The 23,646-nt window shown below is 40.2% G+C and overlaps 1 protein-coding gene across 1 annotated transcript in view; it reads left to right on the top strand.

Annotated features, from left to right (window-relative positions):
* Positions 1–21,164, top strand: part of LOC109421312 (tRNA-dihydrouridine(16/17) synthase [NAD(P)(+)]-like) — a 502,248-nt gene extending 481,084 nt beyond the window's left edge. The window contains exons 7-10 of the mRNA XM_062849522.1: positions 19,520–19,715; positions 19,781–20,029; positions 20,122–20,599; positions 20,819–21,164. Of these exons, the coding sequence (XP_062705506.1) occupies positions 19,520–19,715; positions 19,781–20,029; positions 20,122–20,599; positions 20,819–21,058 (1,163 nt within the window). The 3' untranslated portion in view covers positions 21,059–21,164. The remainder of the gene's footprint in view (positions 1–19,519; positions 19,716–19,780; positions 20,030–20,121; positions 20,600–20,818) is intronic.
* Positions 21,165–23,646: the final 2,482 nt, after the last annotated feature.

The raw sequence follows: 23,646 nt of genomic DNA on the forward strand, positions 1-23,646 counted from the left end.
GATGCTGCTTACGACGTCTCTTATTGTGAGGCACCTTTTCAGCACTTTTAGCATCAAGCTTGGGCCAGTGTCTGCGCCAACGCAGTTTTCGGCCGCTGTCTACAAACCGCCAACCGCTGTCTGGTGGTTGTGAAATACGCATTTTTGCTCTGCGTTCAGCAAAGAGCTCAGCAATGGCATCGCACTTTGGTGTGTCAGTAGGTAATTGGCTTGAAGGTTTGCATAGAGGTGATTCTGCTAACTGTTGTTGTTGTTGTTGTTGTTGTTGTTGTTGTTGTTGTTGTTGATGGTGCTGTTGTTTTTCTGCTAGTTCGTCTGCTAAAGACTGGCTTGATTTAGGCGAACAAGCTACCGCTTTATTAGATATAGGGTTTTTTGCCCTATTCCCGGCACAACATGTAAACAAAATTATTTATAACCTAAATTCACAACGAAACGACTGTTTTCAACCACTTCTTCCGTCTGAATCTGATACCTTATTGATTGAACTTGTTGTTAACAGTGATTGTTGTGAAGATTTTCTGCCGGAAAGTTGATTTTGAACGAGTTTACTGCACCTAGTCCAGCACCAATTCTCGGCACCAGTGCCGAACTTCCAGCAAAATCAAATGAGAAATCACTTCGGCACCCATCTTTGTGCTGCCGAAGTGCACCCGTCTGCAGGTAATATTTGTTTTGAGCACTTGTGCGGCTTCAGAGTGAAAGTGTAGCTCATTGACTGTGGATTCCGTTGCGAAAAGGTTGCGGGAGACGATTACCTACGGAAGGGCGTTTGGAAAATATGCGGCAAGTGATATTTTGATTTGTTTTGCTGTGAGGTGCCGGAAATTGACGCGGGTGCCGAAGTAGTTCGAAACCCTATTAGACACAGCAGCAGAGACAAAAAGCACTTCATCCAAAATTTTGTCTAATTTGTTTGGTTCGTCAGCAAGTGTCGGTGTAGCAATTGGTGGAGTAGTTGCCGAATGCACAATGTAGTTGTTTACTTCCGTCAATTGGCTTTCCATTTTTTGCGTTTTTTGCGCCATTGTCAAGTTGGCGCTTGTTAATTCATTAAGCGCGCGGTTCAACAGTGTGCCGCATGATTGGAAGTGCTGACTAATTTCTTTCCGAGTGTTTTCATTTCTGCTATTATTTGACGTTAAAGCTTCTTGTGTTTGTTGCAGTAATTGCTCGATGTTATCAAACAAATCACCGAGAGAAATTCTTTTCAGGTCGGCAGCCATTCGATGGAAAGCATCTGTTTGGTTCTGGATCGCTTCAAAAAGTTGATTCTGCTTGAAAAGTATTTTCCGCGTATCGATCCCAGAGTTGAGATGCACTTGACAGTCAGCACATAATGGCACCATGAAAGACCTGTTAAATTCTTCTTGGTTCCGCCGTACACCGATACAGGCAGCGTGGTATGCTTTATCGCAGAACTCGCATTTCCATAGGAAATGGTTGTCCGTAGTGTTGCACGTTGTTATACCACACCGCATACTTGGGCTATTTCGATACGTACACGCGGTGGGTAAATAAAAATAAAAAAGTCACACACGGCGGCGACGTCGATGGGTAAGACAATTCGCGTGAGGCGAAAAGTAGAGAAAAAAAAAATACTAACACAGGTTCGCGCGCGAACGGACCCGGGGTCAAAAAATTAAATAGTAAGTAATGTTTTAATAGTTATTTATGTAACGAGTTGCAAAAAGTTGTTTTTTTCAGCACGAGTCGTACATTTATCCAACGAGGCTTGCCGAGTTGGATAAATACGAAGAGTGCTGAAAAAATCGAGTTTTGCAACGAGTTCCATACAAAATTTTATGTAATGATTTTTTCATAATGCAACCCATTTGAGTTGTATAATGTTCATAATGCAACTCAAATGAGTTGCATTATGAACATTATACAACTATTTTTCATTATGCAACTCATTTCAGTTGCATAATGAACCGGTTCGGAAAAATTGGCCATTATGATACCAAAATGAGTTATATAAAATGTAAATTATGATACTGAATTGCATAAAAATATTTACAAGCGCGCTGTTCCGCACGTCCGAACACAAAGGTGGTTCGACTAAGACTGCCTAAGAATTTAAAGGCATTTCACAAATCGATCATCGATCATTATTCACATTTTCCGCGTAGTTTTTTTTTTATCCTCGTCGCCACTTGTGGTAATCGCGTGCGGCTGTAGGGTTCATACCAGCATTAATTTGTAGGGTTTGTATTAAGTGTGTAATAAATGCCGATAGGGTTGTTATGCATGAGCGTGTAGTGTGTGTGTTTTGGGAGAGCGATAGGATGAAAGAACTGGAGACGGTGCGTGTAATCGGTGGTCTCGAATCCGGGTAAGTTTGGCCGCTGCGGATGTCCTTCCCGACTGGGACCCTACATCTGGCGACGAGGATGGGATGGACATTCGCATTTGCGGTGGGTGCACCCAAGTAACCACGAAGCCGTATATAAGTGCATCAATTTTGCTATATATTTATATTTAAAATTATGAATATCATGCTGCATTACTTTAAACACCCCATTGAAGCAATATTAAAGTCGAAAAGGGCCCCACTAAAATCAAATTAATGCCACATATTGCAGCACATTGACAGCCATTACTAAAGTAACATAAATGCATGTGCTGTACATTTGCATTTACACATGCTAAATACGTGCAACACGAAAAACCAAAACAAAAATCTATTTTTAGCACCGCTTCATTATCGACGGTACTAATGCTTCCACACATGAATGTTTTAACCATTATTTTTTTTTGCCGCCGGGTCGGGAGTCGAACCAGAATTGTTGAAGACCGCTAGATGAGTTCCATACGCCCTGGCACCTTGGACCGTTTCTGCTGCAGTGTTAACAACAGATATTTCATTAACTAAAAGGAGACTGTTCTTCTGTCTCAATCATTGCAGTAGAGGGCGACTATTTCATATGTAATACAATCCCTGTAATCATATTCTGATAATCACTGATAAATACATACGGTAATGCATTTTAGAATATATTTAATCAATATAAATAAGAAAATTAAAACACCCTTCGCACACTGCTCACATGCTAATTGTGGTTTCCATCATCATTAGCATGTGATAACCAGCCAACAGAAAAGAGAAAAGGTAATCTTTAAAAAGGTTTTGCTGAAGAAAGCCGTCGATCGGTGGTTCAAGCGGGGATTAAGTTGGTCGGGAGTCGAACAAGAAGTGTTGATGACCGCTAGAGTAAAGTTTTTCACTCTTCTTGATTACATTTGTTTACCATTAGAGTCAAGCTTTTACAATTGTATTGTTAAAGCAAACTTTGCTAGTTTCTACATTGCATTTATTCAGTTTTTGCAGTGTTGAATTATTGAACTATCGTATATCAGTTTTTAATACACCCTAATGTAAAGAAAAATGTAATGCATCATTGCATTGATAATGGCGATCTGAAGGATTATTGCATGACAAGTGTGGAATTACTGCATTTCGCATTTCAAAGGTTGATATTCAGTCTAGTTCGTGCAATGATATAATGCTTGTGGTTACTTGGGCATTTTTTGTGAGTCGGTTTGCAGTTGATTTGTTTGGGGTTTTGGTTCGCAGGGAAGGTTTTTAGCAAATGATGAAACAGAAAGAGGTGGCAACAATTTGCTCGACAATTTGTGATGTTTGCAGTGTGAGTATGTTGGAGGATTGGGTGATTAATGACGTCACTGTTTTGTGACCGTGGCGGGTCGTCGGTTTTGAGGACAATTTTGATCGTGGCGGGGAGCCGATCACTGGAAGAACTGAGACCGTTGCGGGTGCCGGGCAAAGATGATCGTGGCGGGAGCCGATCAAAACAACAGTTGTGACCGTTGCGGGTGCCGGTCAAAGCTCAAAGATGATCGTGGCGGGAGCCGATCAAAAGAATGGTGACCGTTGCGGGTTGCCGGTCAAAAGATGGTCGGGGCGGGTTGCCGATCATAGAAGATGTGACCGTAGCGGGTTGCCGGTCAAAATAAAAAAAAAATGAAGCCGTAGTGGGTTCCCGGTTGATGAATATACAGTGGATGAGTAGTTTGCACGTGGATGGGCAAAAGGTAATGTGCTCTTCTATGTATCATGTCTTCACAGATAATGCAAGCGAGGTTCTTGAGAACTAACTAATAATTCCATGGTTTAGGAACACCTTAAAGAGGGCAGTATACCTTGATGATTTCGGAGGGGTGGTTTGGCTCATGATTGTATTTGTGTCGCCGAACTATATTGTCGATGTGAATACTGCATGGATTCCCCGAGGGATACTTCGCTAGCGATTAGCCTCGAGGGATACTTCGCTCCGATTAGCGAAACTGAATTTCAGCAAAAGAATGGGAGAGGAAGCGGAGCTCTGCTGCCCACACTCTACGCAAGAGCTGATAAGAAATCTGCAAGCAAGCGTTGAGATGGAACCTCGGATGGAACTTAGCAGAACATCGCAAAAGAGCTATTCCCAGTACTCGATGGAAATTTGACCAGGTCATAGGTTGGGGCAATGGCAAGAAGTCGAAAGATGGAGATCTTTCCCGTTGGCCTTTGTGTTAACGTGGACGCACTGTATTGAAATAGTAACTAGAAAGATATAACTTTGACAATTAAGTGAACAGGCTGCTTGCTAGTGAGACAATTTCTCGTGGCTTGCAAGAATCTGGAAGCAGCTGTCTAGGCTTATACTTGGAAACAAAGTAGTGTTTTCGAGAGTCATCTTAAGGCAAGAGAAATCCGGAAATTAATTGTTTATTCTACATTTTGTATAGGCTTCTGGTCTAGCTTCTGGTATAGAAGAAGAACTTCTCATCAGTTTCGGATATGTTAAGGAATAGTTGATTGACACAGTTACAGGTATTTGAAGTTAGATAATTTGATCAGTGAGTTCCATTAAGGGGAGAGTCAGTAAAGACGAAATGCGCTCTTGACGCAGGAGTCAGAAAAACTTATTTTCATGGCAACTCTGCCAGATTGGGTATATGCTCAATTCGATTTTAACGAAGGATAAATAACACGTGGGTATGCAATACAAAATGGGGGTTGTTAAGTACCTTAAAAAAATCATATTTTGTGGAACAAATTCAAGTTCACAACCATTCATTTTATGGTGTTTTATAATTGAAATCTCTGGTGCTATTGATAGTACACGTAATACAGTTCCAGTACGGTTTTTTTCAGCAGGAAAATAGATAATTATATGATTTGTTGTTCAACAATAGAATTTATTTTAACTCGATGGTAGTATTTAATTATGTAATTGAAAATTTTGTCGGGGTACACACGAGGTATACGAGCTGGTGAATATTGTGTACCCAAACTTGGAGTTCAGAACAATATGATTATTGTCACTTCTTAGTCTTTTGGATCGGTCTATGATATCAATGCTAGAAATTTTAAAGTAAGTAGGATGAGACGAGTCCAAATTGACGAAGTTCGGTTTTGGTTACCTTTTTGGTCTGGATTGGATATCAATGATGTAATCAGAGTGAGTTGTTGAGGGTCTTGAAGTACATAAGCTAGCTGCTGGAGTAGAAATGAAAATGTCATCAATTTTGTATGACCAGTGATGCTTCCTTGTGTTTTTGGAAATGATGTAGATTTATATGACCGGTTGAGTGGAATAAATGATGATAGCCTGAGTGAAGCCTAATAGGTCATTGGGCATGTTGTTGTACAGAGGTTCTTTTGAGGCTTATCTCTTCTGTGACAGTAGAGTAGTTTTACATGCGGATTTTTGATTTTTGTGGTGTTCCGTGGAATTGGGTATATCTGTCAAGAGGTGGGAGAACAAAGTCTCAATTTATTCAATATTTTCCGGTGAAGTTTGTGTGGTCTTACATAGTAATTTGTTTATCGACTAGACAAGTACATTGAAAGGCTCCTGCCTACTTATTATCCAATGGATATTATCATACAGAGAGGTTTATTGAGTGTTACGAGGAGTGTTATCTATTGACAAAAATGGGTGGATCCGAGAAGTATGATTTGAAAAAGATGATTTAAGTAACTGCTCACTCACTGCTGGGAACAGTCTAAAAAGGGAATAGGTCTGGCGTTCAGTTTGAATAGGTCGAATCTACATAGGTATCACAGCAAACTTAGGACCTATTAGAATCGAGCGTCTGAGTTCATGTAGTTTCTGCAATTAAATTTGGATGGTTTATTAAATACAAAATTATGTGTTGAAGTAGATGACATAATATATTCTGGTCAGCTGTTTGTATGTACGAGTTCGAGTAGGGAATAGCTTATGCAGATCTCATTTTTATGAATTTAATGAGTTTCTACCAATATGTTGGGTATGTGCGGATAGTTATCACCGCTGATTGCGCTGATGTGCTTAATGTGACGGCTTGATAATGAGTCTACGTTTAGATAAACTTGCTATGCTCTGAAAGAAAATGTTTTAGGTGATTTAAGTTGTGAGGATCTAAGGTTGACTCAGAAGATGATCTGATCTAAAGAAGTGACCAGAGGCTAAAAAATGTATAAACACAATCAGATTTTTGTGTTTTGAAAAGTTTATGTTGTATACTTTGGGTAGGGTTTTGCAAATGCGTATAGTTATGGAAGAAATTTGACAGAAAATTCATGAGAAATTGATCAAATTGCCGCTAACCCAGACGTATCGTACACTATGTGTTCCAGACAGTTCCACGATTCATGCACGTCCGACTAGGTAGAAGTTTGAATTATATTTTCACTTTTCAATAGCAGAATTGTTCATTCAGTAGTTAGGGCCCATACAGCGAAATATATGGCAAAGGTTCTATAAAAGTGGAGGGAGAGGGTTCACATGGCAAGCATCAGGTGTGGTTGGCTATTACAAGAAATCGTGGTTTTGTCAATTATGATGTTCACGTCAACCATGGAATGTTCAGCATATTTGTGAACTAAAAACAGTTGAAAAAAAAATTAATAAAATTATTCTCACAGGGTGGGCAAATGCTATTGAGAAGATGAGTAATCCTGAACCTGTTTATTTAAAGAAGGATGGGGGTGTAGGGTTCATACCAGCATTAATTTGTAGGGTTTGTATTAAGTGTGTAATAAATGCCGATAGGGTTGTTATGCATGAGCGTGTAGTGTGTGTGTTTTGGGAGAGCGATAGGATGAAAGAACTGGAGACGGTGCGTGTAATCGGTGGTCTCGAATCCGGGTAAGTTTGGCCGCTGCGGATGTCCTTCCCGACTGGGACCCTACAGCGGCAAGCCCGAATGTGCATCAAAGACTAAGTGATAAACTGCCACGCAGCAGTGTGTATACCGGCTGTCGCACCATCACTCAGGTGCGTATGCGTCGGAGTGTAGCGAACAATGTTGATTCTGCTTATAAAGATTCTGCCACTAAAGAAGCCAATTGCAACAAGAAGTGACAGGTCTGTTGGCAAAGGGCTGCTTCGATGCTCACAAGTGGTGTGCAAATCATCCTGACATTCTCCAAGATGTTCCTGATGCTCTGCGGGGCAACTCTTTCGAAGTGACGGACGATAACTCGAAAACGACAGTGAAGACGTTGGGCGTGACGTGGAATCCAGCCGAGGACTGGTTTTCCGTGTCAGTTTCCGAAGACATCATCGATGAATTGACGAGGAGAAAACTGTTGAGTCAGCTGGCAAAAATATTCGATCCTCTGGGCTTTTTTGGTCCGGTGCTCACAACTGCGAAATTGATGCTACGAGAGGTCGGTGAACTGCAAATCGACTGGGATGATGCGGTACCCGGCGAAATCAATTCTAAATGGCATATGCCAAGGTGGATCTCCTGGGAGGGGCCGTTTCAACTGGAACTGCACGGCTTCTCGGATGCCTCCGACTTGGCCTACGGGGCATGCTTGTATACGCGAGGAGTTTTTCCTGACGGTTCCGTGCGAATGAACCTGATTTGCAGCAAGTCTCGTATCCTGCCAAAAAAGAAAGCAAAGGAAAAAGCTATTACGACTCCTCGTGCTGAGCTCTTGGCGGCATTACTGCTCGCCAAACTGATTGTGAAGTTTTTGGACGCCACTGAGTTGGAATTTTCATCGATCAACCTCTGGAGCGACTCCAGAATCGTGTTGGCATGGATCGGGAAGTCACCGCACATGCTGAACACCTACGTCTCGAATCGGGTAAGTGAGATTCAAAGCTTAGTTCCAAATTTCCATTGGCGCTACATACCTACGGACGAAAATCCTGCTGACCTGATATCCCGGGGAGAGCAACCGAAGAAGCTTTTGGCATCCAAGATGTGGTGGCACGGCCCGCCTATGCTGAATGCTCTTACCGACGCGGAGGATGGACCAGAAATACCTGATGGAGAGCTCCCTGAAATGCGGGCCGGAGTTGCACTGGCTTTGACGACTCCCGTTGGACGAATGACAATTTTTGACAGAGTGAGCAGCTTTACCAAGGTCGTGCGGTGCATGGCCTACTTGACGCGCTTTGCAAGGCACATCATGTCCAACAAGACGAAAATGGTGAAGGGCCCGCTCGCGGCTGAAGAAATCATGAAGGCGATCCTGTTGATAGTGCGAATGGTCCAACATGAAGCGTTCCAGTCAGAAATACGTGCACTACGGGACGGTGCTGACACAAAGCATCGGCTGAATGGATTGAAAGCGTTCTTGGACAACGAAGATGGTATCGTGCGAGTAGGAGGGCGGATCAAGCGAGCCTTCATTCCCTACGACAGTCGTCATCAAATGATACTTCCAGCGAAGCATCTGATCACCGAAGCACTCGTCCGACATTTGCATCAGGAGAATCTGCACATCGGGCAGAAGGGTCTGCTCGGCATTGTACGACAACGCTACTGGCCGTTGAATGTGAAGGCCACGATTCGTAAGGTAATTCGGAATTGTATGGTCTGTTTCAAGGCGAACCCACTGAAAACGACGCAAATGATGGGTGACCTACCGTCCTACCGGATTCGACCAGCTCCCGTGTTCTCAAACACCGGAGTTGACTACGCTGGGCCGTTTTGGATTAAATCGTCTTCTACGGCACGTAAACCTTTCATCACTAAGGGGTACGTGTGCTTATTTGTATGTATGCAGACCCGTGCTATTCATCTTGAATTGGTCTGTGATCTAACGACGGATGCGTTTCTCGCAGCATTGAGACGCTTCACAAGCCGACGAGGATGTCCGAAGACGATGCGTTCCGATAATGCGACCAACTTTGTTGGAGCCAAGACGGAGTTACACGAGTTATGGCAACTGTTCCAGAACCAGTATGCTACCAAGAATATCATTAGCTTCTGCACCGAAAAGGGAATAGACTGGTCGTTCATCCCGCCAAGAAGCCCCCACTTTGGCGGAATATGGGAGGCCGGAGTCAAGCAGGTCAAACACCACTTGACCCGAATCGTTGGGGACCGGAAGCTGTCGTACGAAGAGTTGTACACCACCCTAACACAAATTGAAGCGGTGCTGAATTCGCGACCGCTGGCGCCTTGCTCAGACGATCCAAGTGACTATACTGCAATAACACCAGCACACTTTTTGATCGGGCGTGAGATGCAAGCGGTTGCGGAACCATCCTACCTCGACCTGAAACCGAATACTCTGTCGAGGTGGCAACTTGTGCAAAGCATGGTTCAACACTTTTGGAAGAGATGGACCGCGGAGTATCTGCCGGAGCTCCAGAATCGGCAGAAGTGGTTGAAAGCGAGAAAGATCAAGATCAACGCTCTAGTGCTACTGATGGACAAAAACCTCCCACCTTTACAGTGGGCACTAGGAAGGATAACTGCGACACATCCAGGTGATGACGGCGTGACTCGCGTCGTTACAGTGAGAGTTTCAAGCGGAGCGGAGTTTACCCGACGTCTCCACTAGACAGAAATGTCTTGCCATTTTGCTGCCAGAAAGAGAAAACGTAACAAAAATGATCAACACCGCTGCTTTCCATGCAAACAGCGAGAGAACATTTCTGTCATGACACATCTGTCCAGCAAAATGGCAAGACATTTCTGTCTAGTGGAGACGTCGGGTTAAGAGGGCAGTCACTGAAGTTTGTTTTTTGCCGTTAGACGAAGATAAAGATTGAAATGTGTATTTCAACCCGGGGAGTATGTTCGATTACTTATAAAATGAACAATCCTAACAATATGAGCATCTCTAGCACCTTCTGTGCCGAAACACGAATTCTACACACACACCATGTATCTCTCCAAAAACATGAATAAAACAAGTTCTGTACAATCATTCAAGTGAATCGGTCGCGTTTGATTTTACTCTCGAAACCGAATGGCCGAGACGCCTAAAAACTAGAAAATTACAGTCCACTTTAGATCGGAAGGAACAATGCCCTTTATCTGGTGGACATAGGAGGCAAAGTAACAAAAACGAATATGTACCATAATTTTGAAAGAATAACAGCTAGAAAATAACAAGTAATGTTATTTCAATAATGAATGCATATACCCAACATTTTAGGTGCTGCATTTGTTATCCAAAAAGTTTTGAATAACAATGTACCGTAATCCGGGGTAACATTGATCAAAATTCTCGATATTTCTTGAATGATTCCGTTGTAAAAGCAAAACGTTACATGTTTTATATTTTTAAAACGAGTACTGGTCCTCTGAGTATCTGTTATGCTACTTGAAAAAGTATTGTTAAACCTTAAACTTGACCTTAAAACATATTTAAATAAGCTTTTTAATCAAAGTTTTGATTTTGTAGATTTGAAACCGATCAATGTTACCCCGCTGATCAATGATACCACCTCGTTTTATGGTAATAACATTTTTTTATTCTTAAATCGTGCATTTGTTTGATGGCTTTATGATGTAATAGCAAAATATGTTCTTCAGTTATTTCACTGCCAAATCAACAAATACAACATCAATATCCTTTTCTATTACGATTGGTGTTTTTCGGTGACGATTGACCGAATCAAGTATCAAGTAAGTCTGTGTCAAACTTCTTTTCGGTCAAATGATCTTCAGCCGAATGGACATCACAAAATTTGATCTCGTCCCTCGTCCACTTCATTTACCACCCAGGCAACCCATCATTTCCCCTGTGTTAATTAAATTTGTTCGCGATATTTAACGTGTGGCCCAGGCAAGTAGAATTGGAACACAGATAATTGCGCATATTTCGGATATACATTAACTAAATAGTATTCTGTTTTAACAAAACATTTTCGATTTTATATGAACTTAAGAGAAAAAATACAAAAAAAAATATAATTATCTTGATTTCGGAGACATTTTCGGACTTTTCCCGGAATACAATTCACCAACCGACGCACTCTATTATTATCCATCATTTTGGCAATTTTATACCACTTGGTTCTTAATTCATTGATACCTTTGACGGCACTGCCATTGCCATTCACCATCAACTTCCTCTTCACAGTAGCCTAAAATCTCTGTTTGGCCTAAGTTGGGGACAGTTTGGCGGGTTGAGTTCTTTCGGTAAAAACTGAATTTCGTATCATACACTGAACGGCGGCTTGCGGTGAAAATTACTATTCTGAGGGTCAATTTAAATGCACAACGCCACTAAATTTGTGCAGACTGAGTTTCGTTTTAATTCAACAGAATTATGTTTTCAATTTTATGGTAAGTTTCCAGTTCCCAAGTAAAGCGCTCAAGTAAAATTCCTCCTTTTTCCGTAAGTAATTTTGACATTTGTTTAACCGACAGCATTTTTACGAAAAGATGCTGTAAGAAGGATGTGAAGAATAGGGCACTGCATACGGAGGTTGCTAGATAAATTGTTCGTTGTTCGTGTGGCGTTTCGTGGCCTTGTTGTTTACGATTTGGACTTAGAGAAATTTCGTTCGTTTCCTCAGGAAGTGTGATTGAAATTAAAATTTAATTTCTGCGCGCGTATGGGGAAAATCCAGATTGTGAGATTTCAACGGAATTCCAAGGGAAATGCTAATGAGAGACATTGCGCTGGGATTCTAAGGGAACTTTTAATGGTATTACAGCGAGTACTATGGTTGGATACTAATTATAAATTCTGCAATATTGGAGTTCGGACTACGGTGGGAGGAATTCTGCTGGGACTCTGACGGTTACCTTGTGGAGTTTTAGACGAAATACGAGGTAGGACAAAGCTTCACGGGGAATTTAATGAAGATCCACGAAAGATTCTTTGTGATGAATCTTTTGGCATTCCGTACGAAGGTTTTTCTTTGGGGTTTCGCACAAAGTCCTCTTGAAATTCTTCCAGATGTTCCACCGAAAAATCTACCAGAAGTTCGCAGGGGATTCTCATAAAATGTCTCTGAGATTTTCATTAGAAGTTCTACAAAAAATCGCTCCGTGAGTTCCTTCTAATTCAGGATTTATTTATTTATTTTGTTTTTTTTGGGGATCTTCTAGAAGTTCCTTCAGGGTTTTCTCCAGAGGTGTTTTCTAAGATTCTACCAGGAGTTTTTTCGAACTATTCTACAATAATTTCATCCGGGATTACTTTAGTATTTTTTTATCCGGGGTTCACTCAGATATTTATTCGGAGATTCTCGCAGGAATTCCTTCCGGGATCATTTCAAGAGTTTCTTCTAGGATTTCTACAGGAATTCATTCTTAGAATCATCCTGGAGTTCTTTCAGTGATTCTTCCAGGAGTTCTTTCTAAGATACAACTTTTTGAGATTCCTCTAGCTTTTATCTGGACGTTTCTTATGTGAATCCTCAAATAATTCCTTTTGTAATTTCTATAGCTTCTTCCGGGATTCCTCCAGGAACTCCTTCTAGTTTCCTCTAGTAGTAAATTTATGGGTTCCTCTCATAGTTTCTTCAGGTATTTCTCCAGGATTTTCTTCTAAGATTACACCAGGGGTGGCATCAGGGACCTCTCCAGAAATTTTACCCGGGATATCTTCCGGGAATTTTTCAAAAGTTCTTTCCGGAATTTCTTCAGAACTTCCAGACTCCTGGAAAATAAGTCAAGGTTTTTCCAGGAGTTCCTTCTAAGATTTGTCCACTAATTCATCCAGGATATCCTTCCGGGAATCCTCCAAGAACTTCTACTGGGATTCCTTGCAGATTACATATTCTGGAATTCATTCTGAAAGTTTCTTAAATTTTGCTCATGGAAATACTCCAGAAGTTTTTTTTTATTCTTTATGGAAGTACTCCAAGACTTGCTCTTGAGTTCGTTATAAAATTCCTCCAACAGCTTCTTAACGAATATCTCCAGCAGTTTTGCAGGAAATATCTACACGAGCTATTTTAGAGATTCTTTCAATAGTTTCTTCCCAGATAAAAATCTGAAGACATTCCAAAAGGTTCTGGAGAAATCCTAAAAAAAGTCGTGAAGGAATCCCTGAAAGAACGTCTAGAATAATTTCATAGGAATCTTCTAGAGGAATCTCTAGAGAATTCCATGAAGGAATTTCTAGAGAATTCCATGAAGGAATCTCTGAAGGAATCCCGTATGGAGTTACAGAAGTAATCCTAGAGAGAACTCCTGGAAGTTCTGAACAAATCCTAAACAAATTGCTGGAAGAATCTCTGAGGGAACTCCCTTTGGTATCCCAGAAAGAACTCCTGGAGCAATCCTGAATTTATTTCTAGAGAGATATAGGAAGGAATTTCTGGAGGAATCCCAAGCAGAAATTCTGTGGGAATCTCAGAGCAATTCTCGTAGGGATCTCGGAACGAATTCCTGGAATTCAGAAAGATGTCCTAATAAAATGGTAAATGACTATTTTTTTACCAGGAATAGTGTATTACGTAAAGCTAATACCATACAAATTTCATCAAAATCGGTTGAATATTGGTGGGGATATCGTTGAAACAAGAATTTTGCCATTTGAGAAGTTTGAGCAAACGAATGTTTTAAAAAATATCACTTCTTCACTGTTATAGCTCCAGATCCAAAAATACTGAACCGATTTCAATCTGTTCTGTATGTAAAGTATACATGTAGAAATATTTTGTAAAAATTTCATTCAATTTGATCTAGCCGTAATAAAGTTATAGCCGTATATGTGGCACAAAGTCACAATAAGCAAAAATGTTTTTTTTGTATCGTGACATTCAAACAGTTATAACTTGAAAAGTTTTCAAGCAATTTGGCTAAGAACAGTTTTTATAATGGATTTACAAATTCAAATGTTAATAAAAATCGGAACAGTCATGACAGTTGTACAAACAAAATAGTACACACGGAATAAAATGATTAAAATGTACCTAAATAAGCCTTGAAGCGATTTGATTTTTTTTATCTGTATTAACGAGATTTTTAGCCCTGGGCTAGTTCATCTCGGGACCCACGCTTTACTTCCCTTCCGAAGGAAGAACTCACATTTTGCGAGTTTGTCGGGAGTGGAATTCGATCCCAGGTCCTCGGCGTGATAGGCATGCGCTTTAACCATCACACCAGGTCCGCTCCCTGTAACATTTGATTTGAATTTTGAATACTAGGAAAACGTATTGAATTGAACCAATTTTGAGATTTCTTTTACCAGTTTATTGATACTCTGTTAAGAACTTCGAGTCAAATTTTCAGACGTCTTGACGAGTTACATCAAAATTATAGCCTACACAATTTTTAAAACGTGTGAAAAAAATTACTAAAATCTTATTTTATGATATTAACAATATCTGCGCCTAGATCTGCGCCAATACCAAACTGAATTTGTTGCGATTGTTATGGTATTAGCTACACATTATATATTATTCCCGTTCAAAAAAATATTTGATTTTGTGAACGCAATGAAAAGCTATACATTATTTTCTGTGTCCAAATTTCATCGAATACTGTCTTTACTTCCCTGGTTCTAGTGCACCATAGAACATTCAACAAACGAAATGAAATGATTATGATGCAACAGTTTTTAGAATCATTGTCTCCTCATCAGCTAAACTCAAATGCTATTTCCTTTTTTAAACTGTCGAACTATTTATAAACAATTCAGTTTTGAGGTGTCTTTATAAATTTTTAAACTACGTAACGGCAAATTATTCAACCTCAAGAATTTCAATCTTGTGTTCTGATGCAGCCATGCTGAGGGACGACGGAGTACACATTATAGAGCGACACGGCTAAATACTAATGCACACTGTGAACGCGCAGGCGCGAAAGAAGAAACACAAAGAAAGAGAAAATGTCCCTATTACTCACGGAATAATACATCGACATATTATTCCGTACGGAAAATCAACAACATGACTGACAGCATCGCACGACAGTGCCATCTGTTGGCAAATAGCTTTCTGGCTGCGAATTACTTATCAACTGCGAACGCTTAAGTAATTTTGATTGCAGAAGTTTTACGTGAGCATTACTTGTCCTATCCTTTTACACAGTACTTATCAAGTGGAAACTAGCCATTACCATGGACTCGATTTTCAATTAAAAAAAGTTTCTGTTGGCAACCGGATTCAAACCAAGAACCTTGACATCACCAGGCTCGCACGCTACCACTCAGCTATCGAACCGGTTGATGTGAGAAGAAACAAAACGCACACAAGAAGCGTTGGTGGGTCGATGATCATGTTTTGCCATGGTAAATTTAAAAACATTGTTATGCTTGTCATTACTGCAAGGCTCCTTTCAGTGTACCACTGTACCACTGTTTTACTGTAATGACAGCACGCAAGACCTCAAAAAACATGACAGGTTTATTGCAGGATCTGATGCATGGCAATATTCGTTTTTGGAGACAATCCGTTTTGTACAGCTCTGAATTAAATGTTTTATCAAGTGATGAGAGCCTTGGGCTTCTTGGAAAATGACCTACAACCGTTTTTTTTTTTGTTTGTATGATAAGCCGTTGATGAAATTCGTGATAGATTGGTATTTGTTATTGGTTTAGTGATTATCACCTAATAATCGTTATCTTAGAATAAGAACATATGTTAAATTAGACAAAATAAGGTCCGTTAAAATAGTATAATTACATTAGGAAATTAAAAAAAACATATAAAAGTGCAACGCATGGCATAAGTTCTGGAAACCTCTGACAAGCATGAAGGAGGACGGAATCATGTGATGCAAGATGTTACTCCCAACTAGGCAGAAAGCCATACCTTTTGGGTTCAAATCTAGATGATAGGTTGAAAGCTATACTCGGAATAGAGGAGCAATTCTTCAAGTTCTAGTTTATGACTGTGTGTATAGAAGCGCATTAGCAAAATATGCCGAAGATGAAAAAAAAAACAAATAGCGGCCTCGCTTTATGAAGTTGATCGACAATGACAATTCAATCAAGAAACAGCTGTTTCCGATATCTTCAATCACGTGGTGAGCCGCTTTCGGCCGAAATAAGAAGGAGTGAGAAAGCACAGACAAACAGACGTAACACTCTTCAAAACGGCTTGGCACATGCATTTAATGATCAATTCAAATTTCATTTGATTTGCGCGATCGTTCCACCAGATGCGCTAGTGTTCGATCGCTTTGACGTTTGCCAGTGTACACGTTGCTGAATGATGCAAACGAAAATTACAGGCAATTTGTGTAGTAGTGTGCGTGTCAGCAAAACGTCAGATCCAAATCCATCATGGCCGACAGTGTCGCGCGCGGTTCTACCAACAGGTGGCAGTGTGCTCATGAAAATGACACCTGGCAAAATTTCTTGATGAATTTCCTCTAAGAGTTACGTCTGTTTGTCTGTGGAGAAAGGTTTGGCGAGCTGGTATGAGATATGAACTTTTGCACTATCGATGACGAATACATTCTCGCAAATCATTATTTTTTTATCTACTTCATTTATTTCAAGTAGAGTCTGCATTTGGTCAGTATTGTCCCCGAGTCATTAACCCTTTATAAGGGAGCGTCCATAAATTACGTCACGCAAAAAATGAGCATTTTCAACCCCCCCTCCTCCCTATGTCACACTTTTAGTATGAGATCACTGAAATTTGTGTATGGGTTGTCACACTTTGCTGAACCCCCCCTCCCCCCTCAAAGCGTGACGTAATTTATGGACGTTCCCTAAGGCCGAAAAAATTAGACGAGGTGTCGAGGCATACTTTTATGGAAATGACTATTAGAGTGGGACATCCGTTATATGGAAAAATGGAAAATTTGATGGCATCCCATCAGATCAAAGTTTTTTAGGTCCTATTTCACGACCCAAATAACTGTGCAAAATTTGGGTACGATCGGTTATGTCTACGTTTTACGCATCGCGTTTGAAGTTTGTATGGGATTTTCCATGGAAAAACATACTTTTTTGCATTTCTCTCATGAGAAGTTCGAATTTTTCCAAAACCATGTAACCGATGATGTGAAAACATAACCTAGGGTGTCCTGAAAAACTTTGTCGAATACCACGAAGTGATCTGATGCCTATTAAAAAAGTTATAGCGTTGGCATGCTTGCCGAAACAGCATGATTTTGTTTTGTATTGTTATTCTTTTAGTGTTAAAACTTAAACACATGCATACGGTTTGTTAAATATAACTGAGGGGGTTAGAAGCAAAGGGGTGTAAGTGACAAAAACTCACTTTCGAGTAAAAGAGGTTTAAAGTTTTTGACCAATTTTTCATTCCATACAAAATGTATGAAGCTTCAAAATCAACCCACCTCTCTCCTCTTCTTGGCGTAACGTCCTCACTGGGACAAAGCCTGCTTCTCAGCTTAGTGTTCTATGAGCACTTCCACAGTTATTAACTGAGAGCTTCCTCTGCCAATGACCATTTTGCATGTGTATGCCCAAGGAAGTCAAGGAAATTTCCTTTACGAAAAGATCCTGGACCGACCGGGAATCGAACCCGTCACCCTCAGCATGGTCATGCTGAATACCCGTGCGTTTACCGCCTCGGCTATATGAGCCCAAAATCAACCCAATTTTCTCTGATTTATTGTAATTTTTCCAATCATCGCAGAAACAATCTTAAAAAAGTTGCTGTAAGCTTGAAATCCGAAGAATTTTATGATATACTCAACTCAAAATCGACGAAATGTTCACTTACACCCCTTTGATTGTGGGCCCCTCAACTTTATTTACATGCATAGAATCACTTTGTAGTCTTCGACAAAGTTTTTCGGAACATCCTAAGCTATTATTTTACTTCATCGATTAAAAAGTTTTAGACAAACTTTTTCAACTTATGATAAAAATGCAATAAAATATGTTTTCCCATACAAATTTCAATTGCAATGCGCAAAGTGTAGACGCAACCGATCGTGCTCAAATTTTATACAGATACTCAGAACCCGAAATGAAACTAAAAAAGCTTCGATCTGAGAAATCGGTTCCGATGACCCACTCTATTATATGCATAATTACATATACAAAACAATTTTTGTTTGAAAAAGATATTCAAAAGTCTAGGTGGCAATATAGTTGCCACTGCCCCACAGAGGTCTAATTTTGAAAAAATCTGGCAGAAACTCAATTTTTGATCATGGGTAATCTATTATAACAGAAGCCATGAATAGCTTTTAATGAATTTAGAAATATTGATTTTTAATCTTGTTACTGCACTGAATAGATGCTAATGTAAAAATTAATGAATTTTCGACAAAGAACACAAACGAGTTCAACTACTACAAAAGGAGGTTTACATGGGTAATTTATTTACTTCCAAAAGTTTATTCGTAAGTTCTTGTGTATATAAGGCATCCTCAATAGAGCAAAAGGTCAAAATTATTCCTTTGGCTTCAAAATTGACATTATATGTCATTAGTACGAGAAATTCTTACACTTCTACAGGGGTATTCCTTTCAAATGCTTGTTTAAGTATGCAGAATTGATTAAGGAAAATGCAGCTGCTAAGACCTGCCAAAACATTAGTTCCATGATAAAATGTATATAGTCAAAATGTATGAAAAACATATTCGAAGAAATCGACAAATAATGAAAAAGCGAAAAATATATAATTGAGAGCTCAATCATGTTCCAATGCATTCTTTTAGACTAAAACTAGCAGACTACTGTGATTTGACAGTTATTTATAAATCTGGACCACTGTGGCCCGTTTAGGCCACCAGCGTTGATGGTAATATTCTTACCACTGCCCATTTGGGGCACTTTTCTTTTCTTGGCTGTGGCAAAAAGCCAGAAAAGAGATTTTAAAGTGAATTATGGCTTAACCCATAATATTTCCTGCGTAGTTCAGCAAATGTGAACCTTTTGCTTTTGATTATTTCCTAAAATATTTTCTTAATCTTCAGCCTAACAAAAAATTTGAGCTGTTTTTCTTCACGCAAATTTAGCAATTTGCCAACAAACAGCTCCAAAATTACTATTTAAGCTTTGTTCAGGACCAAAAAAATACCCAGGATTTTAGTAATCCCAAATCTTCTGGATCGACTAATTGGATACTAAAGACCGACCGGGAACAGAACCCGTCACTTTCAGCCTGGTCTTATAGAATTCCTGCGCGTTTACTTCTTCGACTATATGAGTCCTCTAATGAAAATGCATCATGATGATATCAAATTGTCTAAATCACGTGTGATATTCATGAAATTTCCCACTGATACACGCTCGATATTAACCACAGTAGGATGTTCGGGTCAATTTGACCCAGACAGGAACGCTGAACGTGTACTATGCTATCGTGGTGCGAGGAACCTAACATCTTAGAAGGGTTTCAAACTAATAGCACAATTTTGACCTCTCTCATTCCAGTGTCAACCCTGCACAGCCAGTTGAGCGTACCGGTGACCTGTAAGATTCGCATCTTCGAGGACATGAACAAAACCATCCGGTACGCCAAGATGCTGGAGGCGGCCGGATGCCAAATGCTGACGGTCCATGGGAGAACACGCGAGATGAAGGGACCACTGACCGGAATCGCCGATTGGAAATATGTTAAAAAGCTGAAGTAAGTTTCACGCACAATCTACTTGCAAAGTCTAATTCGAAAACTTTTTTTTTTTCTTCAAACAGAGAGATCCTCACGATTCCGGTGCTGTCCAACGGGAACATCATGGGCGTCGAAGACGTCCACCGATGCATGGAGGAAACCGGAGTGAATGGCATCATGACCGCGGAAGGAAATTTGTTCAACCCGTTCCTATTTGAGGGCGTTAGTCCAACGTCGTGGAGTGTTGCCCTCGAATATTTGGACATTGTGGAGCAATATCCGGCTCCCATCTCGTACATTCGGGGACACTTGTTCAAGGTGTTTCATCATTTGTAAGTGTAGATGTTTCCTTTTTTCAAACCCTTTATTTACTCACTCGTATAGTATAGTATACATATGCTCTTAAAACAATTCTTAATTCCAGGATGAATTTGAGACCCAACGCATCCCTCCGGGAGCGAATGGCCATCTGTCATAGTGTATCGGAATTCCGAGCGATCGTTAAGGAACTGGAAGCGAAATACGCTCCAATTCACGAAGGTCGTCAACGATGGATCGAGGAAGAATCCAACCTTCCGGTGGCGGTGGATTCCGTACCGGAAGCAACCTACAACCTTTCGCTACCGCCATGGCTCTGTCAGCCGTACATTCGGGCGCCACCGGAAGTGCACCGCCAGAAACTCCAGGAGGCCACCCGACAGGCTTCGGATCCGAATCGCGAGAAGCGCAGATTCTACGACCCGGAAGGCAACGAAGTCTCCCACAAGAAGATGAAGAAAATTCGGCGCGTTCAGCGGAGACCCAATCGTGCTGGGCTGCTCCCGGGAGATCCGAATAGGGAGCCGGGCCGACGGTTCGATGAACTTTGCAAAAACGAGAAAATTAAGTGTATCAACCCGATGGTAAGTGCTTTCTGGATCACAACACATACTTTCTTTCCATGTTATTAGAACCTGAGACATTAGAACCATATAAAACCAAAATTAATCCATTTATGAATTGAGATTTCAAGAACCTCCTCACACCTAATAGGACTTTTAAATGTTTCTTGAGTAGTACAACAAACCAGATAAGTTTAACCAGGTTAACACGTGACTTTTCTTTCGTCCCACTCCCTATAGGGAATGAAATGCCAGCACAAGCTGTGCCGTGTCTGCTGCAAGAACCATTGCTTCCACGCCGACCTGGACTGCGTGGGGCATAAAATTTTCATCAAATCACGTCGCCATAAAGCGAAAACACTTACCGCGCTGGAACGCCAACAACAGGCGACCGAAAACGGTAATGAAGATGGACAACAACAGGAGCAGCAGCAACAGCACAATGGTGGTCACCCGGAGGAAATGGATGTTGAAAGCTGATATCAGAAGGTAGAAATGTTTGAATTTTCTATTAACGGTGGATAGGTTGATTTTATCATCCGGATAAGTTGTATCTGATGATTTTAAATGAAATGTTGCAACTCAATAGTATATAGCGTCATACGAGTTTTATGCCGAAATTCCTTTTTAATGTACGTCTCTCGGGATAGCACTTAGAATAAAAGAAGGAAAAATATCTGATAGGGTATCGCGCCACTTGGGCGGTGGCTTCTATATTCGTCTGTTTTCCACTATAACTCAGTCAATTTTGAACCAATTGACTTGAAATGTTGTACACGTGTAGATACTATACCTATCTCACCACATTCCAAAAGTTGTGTCAATTGGTTCAAATTTAACTGAGTTATAGTGGAAAACAGACGAATATAGAAGCCACTGCCCAAGTGGCGCGATTCCCTATTATGTTTCGAGTCTCTAACTAAACGAATTCCTATTAAACGGATTCCAGCGACAGGGGTGAACGTTATAGGCGCCTTAGAAAGGACTTCGTCAATTTGGGGGTGTATCCAATTATCTCGGGTGCGTTAAGAAATAGCGCAATACTTTCTTCGGCAAAGTTGTAGTGCTTAAAAAGATCTTGTGTTTTTGACCCCACTCCCTATAGGCACTACATGTTAACAAAATTGTGCATTATCTAAAATCACAACGAAACGACCATTTTCGTTCACTGCTTCAACCTTATTGCGTGAACTTGTTGTTAACAGTTATTGCTGTGAAGATGTTCTGCCGAAAAGTTGATTTTGAACAAGTTTACTACACCTAGTTCAGCGCCAATTCTCAGCACCAGTGCCGAACTTACAGCAAATCACTTCGGCACCCATCTTTGTGCTGACGAAGTGCACTCGTCTGGGTGTAATTTTGTTTTGAGCACTTGTGTGGCTTCAGAGCAGGGTTGAAAAAATCTCATTCAATTGGCTTTCAAGGGCAAAACAAAACATACTGTTACCCATCTTTGTTTCGGTAGCGCAACTACCGAACTGATGATGTTTACCTTTTTTTACATACCTATCAACATAATCTGTTGGGGGAATTATTTTATTTTTCCTACTTACAACCCACATCCGACAATTTTTTTAAGTGGGAATGGTAGAACTTTCAATTCCCTCGGTCGCACGTACATTAGTTTTGCATTTTGTTCCACCATTTCCGTGAAAAACGAGATCCGGCTTGTGCAAGTGAGGAGTTGAGGTTAGAATTGTAGGATATTCTAGGTTAGATTTGCTATCCACTTCGCCTGAACGATTTTCAGACCCAGAAATATCGTACTTCTAATTAGTTTTCACTGCCGTAAAAAATACTGTTATGCTCAGAATAAACAGTTATACCTTCGGATCACACTCATTTACTCGTAAATCTCAATCTGACTGTAAAAATAATAAATTTCTTTCCAATGTTTTGAAACCCCGAACGAATTTGACATTACTTTCGGGAAGCATAATCACGACGACGACAACACTCCCAAGCGGTCGAATCGTCGTTTTGGGGGCGAATTGAATGAATTTCTTCTGAACTGAATGCTTTTGACATTCATTTTCATCTCCGCTGTGAGATACTTGAAAGTGAACGCAGAAAAATTCAACTACTTTGTGGAGGTAATGACTGCACCATCATCAACACACGCCAAATATACTATATTAACAATATAGGTCACTTCGCGTTTTCACATACAACGACATGGGGACAACATTGGTGAATGATAACAGCACCACCTGTTGTCAGAAAATGTCAATAATTGTATTTTGATCAATTTCAGTTTACCGTGCAATGCGACATTTCTCGAAAATGATGTTAGGGGTGTCCAAGTTTTTTTGTTCCCAAATAATCGATTAATAAATAATCGATTTACAATATACGCAAACAAAAAAACATTTCAGTAGATGTCATCTACGAATACATCTTTAGAAGATTTTGAATGCTTCCTCACCGAAATCGTTTAACATCAAGATTTTACTTTTTCACCCTCAAAACTAACTATTTTCCTTCGACAATGGCTTAAAATATCATCATTCTTGATGCTTATAGCAAGAGCTCCTCAATTTAATCGTATAATTAGTTCTAGACGCATCTGGAAGAGAATTTACTTTTCTGTACAGAAATGGCTCGTTTGTATTTCTATGGAGCAGAACTCAATAAAAAGTGAGAAAAGTTCACTTTACCTATGCTGCGCCTTGACGGAGTCGTACTATTGTTAGGGTTTCTATGCCCTATTGTTGTTGTTGTTCTTACTGCTGTACTATTCTCAGTCATACAACAAAAATTAAAATAAAAAATCGACCAGAGAAATATACAAGAAAACCCTGACAACATTGAATTTTTAAATTATGTTTTAAAGAAGTGCATATAATAACGTGGGTACGATGTTGGCCAGGACATCTACCTATAATTTAATATTCCATTTTCGGTTGGAGTTAAAAAAAAAGTGAACATGTTTTGTTCTTTGACAAAGTGTTTTTTCGTCGTTTTCGAGCGTATCTTTGATTAGAGATCAGAATCGCGCTACAATATTCGTTGGTCAGTCGGTTTTCTCGGTAGGGCGATGGAAGTGCGAGTGAAAAATCCGGGTTCAG

Source organism: Aedes albopictus, chromosome 2 (genome assembly GCF_035046485.1).
Source record: "Aedes albopictus strain Foshan chromosome 2, AalbF5, whole genome shotgun sequence".
NCBI classification, from domain to species: Eukaryota; Metazoa; Arthropoda; class Insecta; order Diptera; family Culicidae; genus Aedes; species Aedes albopictus.